General features: G+C 37.8%; 1 protein-coding gene across 6 annotated transcripts in view; it reads left to right on the top strand.

Annotated features, from left to right (window-relative positions):
- Positions 1 to 4,984: 4,984 nt before the first annotated feature.
- The window catches only part of CHD2 (chromodomain helicase DNA binding protein 2), a 65,380-nt gene continuing 60,760 nt past the window's right edge, over positions 4,985 to 9,604 (top strand). For 2 of the 6 annotated variants that reach the window (XM_083586136.1, XM_083586144.1), the window contains exons 1-2: positions 5,028 to 5,777; positions 6,123 to 6,261. In XM_083586136.1, coding sequence (XP_083442262.1) covers positions 6,200 to 6,261 — 62 coding nt within the window. In that variant the 5' untranslated portion in view covers positions 5,028 to 5,777; positions 6,123 to 6,199. Of the gene's footprint in view, positions 5,778 to 6,122; positions 6,262 to 9,604 lie in introns of all 6 variants that reach the window. The other 4 variants (XM_083586139.1, XM_083586140.1, XM_083586137.1 and 1 more) reach the window with 3 other exon arrangements.

Here is a 9,604-nt window from a genome sequence, read left to right as displayed (position 1 = left end):
TTATTCACCCCACGAGTCTTTCTGTTGCTAACAAGTTCAAAAGTGTTTCTTAGAGATTTCTGTTCACCATCGGTTTCTTTACTCTTCTCCTTTTCCATGTTCTGTATCTACCATGGATTGCCAGTAGCAATTAGTAATAACCCAAATGTGTGTTTATCTTGGTACTTTGCAAAGTATCAACATGCGAGTCAAACCTGAAGCTTAACATTATATTTAGACAAAAATGTAAATGTTTGTTAAACATTGCTAATTAGTTCTCTTGACCTCTACATGCTACTTTCAACTGTCAGTCTTCTTATAGGAAGCAAAGTATTGAATATTCTGCATAGCTTCCTAAAATATCTGTGCACACACTTAAAATGCTGCTGAGCTTGTTTTACATCCTTTACTTCAGTTTTCAATGTTGCTGATTTTAAGAGCATCTTTGTAGAGGTATATCCTTCTGAAAGTACTAAATAATAAAATGTGGAAGAAGGTCAATACTTCAATATTAGTGTACCTTGATCCAAAACACTTTTTTTAGTTTTCTCTTAAGACAGGGAACCTATGGCCTTGCTCTTGTTGGGACTTGCAGCTCGCATCATCCCTGACCATTGACCATGCTGTTTAGGGCTGATAGGAGTTGGTAGTCCACAACATCAGGAAGGCCATGGGTTCTTCATCTCTGCTCTCCTAGTGCAGGTCAGTAATTACTAAATACTTGGTTATGACTTGGCTGAATTTATATTTGACCAGTTTTTTGTTGCAATGACCCAATGAAAAATGGATACAAAGGATTGGTAAGCTGCTCTGTATGCCATAATTGTAGAGTATATTGGAGGATAGGATCACTAAATGAAGAAAGCAGATAGTAGTGTCTAGAAATGGAGATAGGTTTCCTATAACCTATTTTGAGACAAGTGCTGCCCTGAGTTTTTGTGGATGTCTGGCTATGGTCTTCTACTATGCTGAAGCATCTACAGAACATTGTGGTAATGGTAGATCAAAATAATTTTTCTGGGGCTGAAAAACACTTGAAATGTTTTTATATCTGGGCAAACCAGTCAAGTGTTCCGTGAGTCCTAGCTTCACTACTCACTTTTATTATTAGACTTTTTCCTCGTTAAATTTTGAATAGTTCCATGTTTCAGGTTTGGCTGCAGCAGGGTTTCTATGCTATAACCTGAAGTAAGGAAATCTCTGGTCTTGATAATCTTACCGTTTGTACATTAATAATATTTGGACAATGATTTTGTGAGAAGTGCCAACATGATTTCATGAATTAGCTTAAATTTGAAGTTTTCTTCAAAACTGAATTTGTAATTTCAAGAAAATGTGTTGCCCAAGAGCCAAAATATTATTACAACATTCTGTTGTATTGACAAATCTGCTGCAAGTTTAAAATCATCCTTTTTTATTTTATTTCATAAAAATTATACACTGCTTGATGGTAAAAACGCCACATACTTCAAAGTGGTTTAAACCTTGAAGATCTCTCCACCATAATTGGTGCTGTCTCATTCATTAAGTGCTATTTCTTGAGACTACAGTCACACCCAGTGTAACAGATGGGTACAGTTAAGAACTGTACAGGAAGGAGGTGGCAAATGTGAAAGGGCTACAAAACCAGACCATCCAGAACACCCGGTTGCCTTTGGGTGTCAATATAGAATTGAACCTAGTGAATAATCATTCTTAAATCAGGAGAATTAATTTGAAGGGAATACTTAATCCTCTTGGAATTTGTAGCAGGATTATAAATTTTTGCTGTTCTGTTTATTCTATGTTCATAGGGATCAAAATGAAACAATTCCACTTTTCATTTGGATCTTGGGGCCAGTCATGTAACCAAAGACCAAGCTGAGATAAATTAGTATCTAGCCAGTCCTACCTTCTAGTAATGTTCTCTGCCCACACCTTCCCATGACTTCTTTAGTCCTTATTAAATCTGTAAGGACAGCAGAACTTGTTTAGTCCCCTAGTAGTGCTGTATTGCTTATGTTTTACGCTATTTGAAATCTTCATTTTGTTGCATCTATTACAGCCTATATAACATCCAGGTGTAGTGCCCATTGGTGTGGGAGTTCACTAAACTGAACTACATATAACCAGGCCTTTGGCTGATTAACATTTTATGGCCTTTTAAATGTGTTCGTGGGAGAATATTATGTATTTTGTGTTCTAAATTTGCTAGTTCTTCCCATGCTAGTTCTTCTCAGAACAGGCACATTGAAATGGATAAAAATAAGGTAGCCATGGGTCTACTCAGTTTTCTTCCGACTGGCATGTAGCATAACCCATAGTCTTAAAAGTTTGGGAAGTGATGTATTTGCCAGCTGTGCACCTTATGAATTAAATGTGTAACCACACAGAATTGTATGAAATTGAACAAAACTTTATGAATTCAAAACAAAAAGTTTCTTCTTTCATAGATTTTTTAAAATATATATATATATTCCCTATAGTATTTTTGTTGTGAATCTCATGATCATAAAGACTGTGTCTAGAACCAGTACATTTCCTTTCTTGTTTTAGTGGTTTAAAGTAGAAAATTATGCCTACGTCCTTCCCTATAGGAATCTTCAAAAATGGCTGGTAATTTTCTCAATACCTTTTAAATGCTCCTTTGACATCACTAAATTTTCACATTTTTTGTTATTTGAAAATACATTAAAATGTGTTCAGATATGATAATTCAATGTTGGTTGTTTAGTTTAAGGATAAAATTACTTGTATTCCAACAGAATTTTTCTTTTAATTTTTTTTTATAAAGAGTCCAGACAAAGGAAGAATCTCAAAGGGAGACAACGAGTTCCAAATCAAGATGGCAGTTCCACAGATTGAGAGGTTGAGGAATGAACTATTGCATGATTGCTGATTATGTCCAACCAAGAGGGGCACTTTAGGATGAACTTCAGTGTAATCTAAACCAGAGAAGATTTGGGCTAATGATCATCTGATAAATGGATTTTTTAAAAAATCAAATGATATCTGACCCTTCCAATATGGCTTATTTGATATTGGTGATGGAATGGGCTGACTGAATTTTCAAACCAGGAATGTATGCATACTTTTCTCCCCTGTTGGCAGAAGTGCTGTGCTACTTTAAATGGCTTAAATAAAAGTGGTTTTTTTTTTACATTTTTATCTTGTTTGTCGTCTTTCAGGCTTAAAGGTTCTTAATGTATTGATCTTTCCTGTCACTGGTTGTGTTGACAAGAACTGTTTGATTACCGAAAGAATTTAATATTTTGTGAAATGATATTTCAAATACTTGCTAACTTTTCAGATTGCTGTCTGTTTTTAGTAGGATCTTATTCTTGGTTGGGGCTTTATATTCTGTGTTTTCTGGCTAGGTGCAAAAGGTTGTATCCTCCTAAGGGTTTCATGTCTGCCTAATCTAGGATAAATGGTGGTAGATGTCAGCAAGACATTTTCAGAACAATGCCACTATCTTAGAATGGTACAAATATGTGGAGTCATCTCACCATCACACTGTGACCTAGAGTCTCCTATGACAGCTCTAGCGTTGGATAATATACACATATTGAAAAACTGACTCTTTTTCTAAACATTTAAGTATAGTTTTATTTCCTTATGGTGTGGTATGTTGGTCTGATTTTCTTGATCATACTTAACAGTATTTTAAATTAATTGCTGTTTGTACAAATCTGTAATGTTTATGATTCTACCATGTTGGTTAATCAACCCTAGCTAGATAAAGAAGTTAGGTTGAATAATTGCCTATGCACACCATTAAAGTTAACCTTATGCATTTTATTGTATTACTGAATACCTACTGCCACTTCATGTCTACCAAGTAACTCAGATCTGGTAGCTTAGTAACTTGATACATAATTTTGGGGTTAGAAGGTCCATTTTCTTTCTGACATACTGCTGTGAATAATCATTAAGGGGAAACTGGATCTAAACTGCCAGATTGCTGTTGAAGATTTTTATTGATGGGTATGATGTTCATGTTTCTGATATTAATGTTGTAAAGATGGCAGTTGCGCAATTACCCATTCTTAATGTGTATTCTGTATGGCTTGCCTAGTGGTGGTTTGGGTTTAGGCAAGACACCTGAGATTCTGACTAGTGTGATTCCTTGGATATTTAATTCTGCTTGAGGTACTACTCAGAATCTCAGGTGGCCACTAACTTTGACCCAAAGGTGTTCATCAATTTGAAGACTTGGAACCTACCTTCAAGATTAGCCTTCTTCCATTGTAGAGAATTCTCAACTAAATTCTTCAAATTGCTCACTTGAAATTATGTATTGTGTACTAGCTTTGTTGGGCTGAAATAATGTGGGGAAGTGGCAACAGATTGTTTCTAGTGATGGAACTTGTCATTTGCTTGGACCTTCTGCTCTGTCACTGGAGGATAGACATTTGCCCATCCATGGTACTTTTCAATGGTATAACATGCTTTCCATATGTTTGGGGTTATGAGAAATACCCAATATCCCAATCAGGAAGGGAATGGTCGCTGGACAAGCAACTCTTGTGCCACCTTTTCCATAGGAGTTCCAAATAGTTTTGTTAATTGTTGATGTTTGAGACGTAAGCTTTTGTTATTGGAGTGTGGCTGAAATGAAGAGCTCAGGAAATAATACCATGACCATGTTAGAATTATTTTACACCCTCTTGGTAACCAGCAAATTGGAATTCCAGCACAACAATTTTGTCCTTTCCAAATAGAACCACTAGGGTGGCGCTATTGAGTCAAAAGGGCTAATAGATAACTCTTTTTGTGCCCATTGGAATTACTTTTATACAGTTAATGGCTTTGGGCTATTTGTGTCTCAGTGCCTATCAGAAATAAGCTACTTGAAGAATTGCTTTAAAAATTACCCTTTGGGGGTATTAGCCTTCCCATGTGAACCACTGGTGCCAACCCACTGGATACCAGTCTTGCTTCCATTCCTTCAAAATGGCTTGCTACACCACAACTTCCTGTCCAAAGAGGAAGTAATTTTAGCCCAAGGACAGTGATCTAAGGCAATCCTCTCCAACAAAAGCAACCAATAATATCTCTTTTGGCTTGGAAAGGGTGTCTGAACCAGATGGGGTTAAGTTGCCTCCTCCACAGATTGGAGTTGGGTATGAAGATGCCAGTGATGGGGGGTATGCACCCTTGAGGTGGAGGCTCCCCCTCTCTTTTTGGGTGGAAATGAAGGGGTGGGTCTATGGTACATCACCTGAGTTGTGGGGTAAATGTAGAGAGTGTCAATCAAAGGCAGAGCTCAGAGCTGGGAAGAAAGCTCTAGATGGCGGCTGTGCCTTGGAGAGCGCATTGAGCCTCCCTGCTTTTTTCCCCCTCCTCCGCCACTTTTGCGCAACTTTGCCCAACTTTTTGGCTACCTCAGGGGGCTCCTGCGGCCCCTAGCCTCTCGCGGGGACTGTCGTAGGGGGCATCGAGCGTTTTTCGGGCAGAAAAGCAGCTTTTTGGGGCGCTCTCCCTTCGCCTTGTTGGAAAGAAGCAGCCGTGGAGGCAGCCCAGGTCGTTGTTTTTCCTAGCTTGGAAGCCATGGCGTACCTCCATTTTTGTGCGCTCTCTTAATGAGCTTTTTTCTCCGGATCTTTTTTACCCCATCTTTTGGCTCTAATTATCGCCTCTGGCAATTGAACGAATGCAGATCGTTTGGGATTAAACGCCTTATTTTATTGTTTTTCAAAAGAAATCCGGCTTTTTTCTTTCGTTCTCCGTGTTGCCGTTGAAATATTTTGGAGCTAATGTTTTCCCACGACCCGAAACTAATATCGGGTTGGACCTGGCGCCGGTGCCTGAATCAGGTAGGTGGGCGATTATTAATTACCATTTTGAAGGTTTTTTGTCCTTTTTGAATACTTTTGATTTTTTCCCCCTCGACCGGTTTGAACGACCCTGGAATGACGCAATAAAATACCGAGAATACTTGCTTCCAGGGTTACTTTAGGAAAGTTTGTAGGATGCTCCCCAGGGCTGTGTACCCTCGTGGTATTTTTTTAAAAAATATATATAATATTCTCCGTTTTCCCCGTGTTGATCAGCGTTCTGCATTATTGTAACAAATACCATTGCAGCGTCAGGACTTTGTTCTTGGTATTGAAAGCCATAGGCACAAACTGGGACCTTACCTTTCTTTCAACTTTTGACAGTAAATACCTGGGCACAGGACTTCAAAGCAAACACAGCCACCTCTCTACCTTTCTCTTAAATATTTAAGAATAAAAAGATGATGAGAGATACGGATAAAAGCCAAGGAGAGGAGGGTTCAGTCCACAGCAATGCTTCGAGGTATGATCTCTCAACTTTATTATTTTTTTATTAACCTGATTTCATTGTTTACCTTTTGACACCCTTGGGTTACCACCAGGAGAGAAACAAAATATATATTTCAATGCTTTTGATTTTTTTTCCTAAGGAGTGACCTTGAGCTTGCTAATATGCCACACCCTGATTTTCTTTTTTTTTTGGTTGCAATTTCTGGAAGTTGTGGTGTGATTGAAAGGCCCCATGCCATAGTTAAAAGGTAAAGCACCTTTCTACAGATGGAACCTTTTCCTGTATATTATGCAAGTTTTAGCTTCTGAATTTTGTGTTTTTGAGGGGTTTTGTGCTGTGAAAAATGACCTTGCCTATATAGCCACTGCTGCATTGCACCATTTTACATATAAGGGATTTTTTTTCCTTTGAAGAATTTGTGAAGTCTAAACTTTAGTTGAAGGCCAGACAGAAGCCTGATAGTATTGTAAATAAGAAACTACACAAAGTTTTATGAATGAAAAAAAATTCATTTTATAATAAAAACCAGAACGCGTGTGTGTGGTTGACACCCTTTGCTTCATATTCAATTTGGCTTTACAGAACTTTGATACTGTTTTAGGTATTTTAATATATTTTGATACACTTTAACCAGATTTCCCCATTGATAGTAGATTCTTCCATTTAAAAGAGAAATGAACTAAGTGGGACACCTTGGACTCTTGTCTATTTTCTTTTTAACTTGGAGTAAATTTTTATGTCTGGGATTTTTTGTGTATTTTTTTTTTTGCAGGTGTTGGGATGGCAAGTCTAATAAAAATATTTTTAATTTGGATCTGTCACTTTTTTGCTTAACCCTGTAGCAAGGGAATTCTAGCTGTGTGTCCCTGATAATTCTGATAATAATTTTCTGCAACGTATTTACTGACCCTAGCTTGTTTTGTTACTTAAAATCCCATTTTCAGTTTTTTTGTGTTTATAATCCTGAAAATAATTTGTGTACCAACCTGTTCCTTGTTGTAAGTGTATGAATGATATATTGTGATGTTTAGATTTTAATTCAATAGATTATTAGAATTTGAATTAATACCATGTGGTAGAAAAACCCTAGGGGTTGTGGGTGTTTTCCTACAGTATGTTATGCACTAAGAGATTCAAAGTTTAAGCAATGTAAAATATTACAGTGGCTGTGGATATATTTAATTGATGATTAAAACTGAAGGCAGCTGCAATTTTTGATGGGGGTGAAAAAGCCATTTGATTCCCACACCTAGGTACAAGAAAGCATGGATCTCTTTTTAGGAATCCATAATTTTCAACTCTATGAAACTCACAATTCAGACATGCAGTTGTGAAAGTCAAATTGCTGACTTGGTAACAAAATTGTTTTTGAAATTAGCTGGTTAATCGGTTAATCCACGTTGATAGAAACCCACTGCATTTTAGTAATAAATAAATGTGATAAACTGAACAAAGGGGTTTAGTATTGTGAGGGGCAGCAAACTAAACCTTTAAAAAGCTGTGAAATGTGAATTGAATTAGAAAATTAGATTAACCACCCCTTTGACATTCCCCCCCTTTTTTCTTCCCCATGGGTATATTATTTGCATAACCTCCACACATGAACTTTTGCTTTCCTGGTAAGCATTATGTTAACACCTTTTGTATTGAAATAAAGATCCCTATTCTCCCCCCTCCCCTTGCAGTTCTTCAAAGGAAGATATTTACTACTAGCAATACTTTCTCACGGGGACCAATGGAAAAAACAATATTTACTGTAAACAATTCCTCCTTGGAGTTCATTTTCTGAGCTGTTGGTTGTCTCAATGTTGTAGAAGGTGTATCTGTGGGGAAAGTACTTTTAGGAAGGCCACCTCAAAATTGTACACACACATCCTACTTGCAACTTCCTTTCTGTATCTGATTGGGGTGGAGAAACGTGTCATAGATGGTTTACATCAAGGCCTCTCTTGATTGGGAGTTAAGTGATAAGATTGGGGTGCTGGTTGAAGGGTGGGTAAATGTGTATATGAGACAGAGAGATGGGACTAGTCCCATGCTCCTTATATTGTTTTTAGGAGAAAGAAGTAACTTACCTTCCTTTGCTTCCCCCACCATGCAAAAATTGGCTCAAGATTTCTTTTCCCTAAGTGTTTCCTATGCTTTGGTCCACAAGAATACATTGTGCAGAGAACACAATTCCTACTGGGAAATATTTTGAGAACACATTTTGTTCTTGCAGGAAGTTTTGCTTTTTAATACTTGCTCCACAGTTTTGGAATAGGGATTCTATGTGGCTCATGATCTTTAGGGTCACTTGTTGTTCTCTTCTTCTTCAATATGCTATTATATTGGATGGGATAAAAATCCCAAATAATATACAACTCAAGTCCATGTTCTGATGCAGCTTGTCATTGCACAATGGTTACCTACTATAGTTTCTCTGGTTTTATAACCTTTAATCCTATTCATAATTATAATGTTACACACTTCTTAGCCTAACAAGTGGATGCTGTGAGTGAACAGTGAATATTCTCATGTGGTTATGGGCAAGTATGTTGAATGAAAAAGCTGTGGTGGCATATTCTGCAACAAAACCTGTTATGGTTTAAGTTGGGTGGAGAACCTGTGGCTTTCCACATGCTGTTGACCTACAATTGCCATCATCCCTGACAATGGGACACACTGACTGGGCCAAAGGGATTTTTTAGTCCAACATCTGGAGGACCACAGGTTGCCCACCTTTGGTTTAGGTTATAAATAGCTTGGAACACTTCCAGTCGTTGGGAAAAAAGATTTCGTTCAAAGCCCAAGCTATTAAGAACTTCACACAAGGTTTGTCATGGAGCCATATTATTCCCAATATACTCACGAACCAGTTAATTTTAAATTCCCATACCACTGCATGTCAAAATGTTCTGCAATGCTTACAATAAAAACAGAAAATCAAAACACAATGTAATATTTTAGAAAGAATAGAGAAACACACTCCCTCTTAAAACCTGGCTTAAGTCACAGTCCGATGCATGTTATGCGGAACTAAGTCCTGTTGAACACAGTTGGGCGTCTTGTGTTAATGAAAAGCACTTTTCAGCGATGAAAATGTTTCCTGTTGCTGCCTGAAAGCTAGGGAAGGAAGATACCAGGTTAATCTTCCTGGCAAGGGAATTTGCTAACTGGGGTGCCACCCCCAAGTAGGCTGTTGATTGGGATGGGCCACCAGTGCCTCTCCAGCTGTTGCTGTTCTGTACTTTCCATCATCTTTGATTCTTGGTCATGCTACCGGGGCTGCTTGAGTTGGGAGTCCCAACAGTTTCTGGATGGTCACAGGTTAGTTGCACCTCCTGCAAGATCCTTAGCTACACCATATTTAAGA

The sequence above is a fragment of the Podarcis filfolensis genome (assembly GCF_964270895.1).
Source record: "Podarcis filfolensis genome assembly, chromosome: 14".
Taxonomy (NCBI): domain Eukaryota; kingdom Metazoa; phylum Chordata; class Lepidosauria; order Squamata; family Lacertidae; genus Podarcis; species Podarcis filfolensis.
This window is presented reverse-complemented; position numbering and strand designations above follow the sequence as displayed.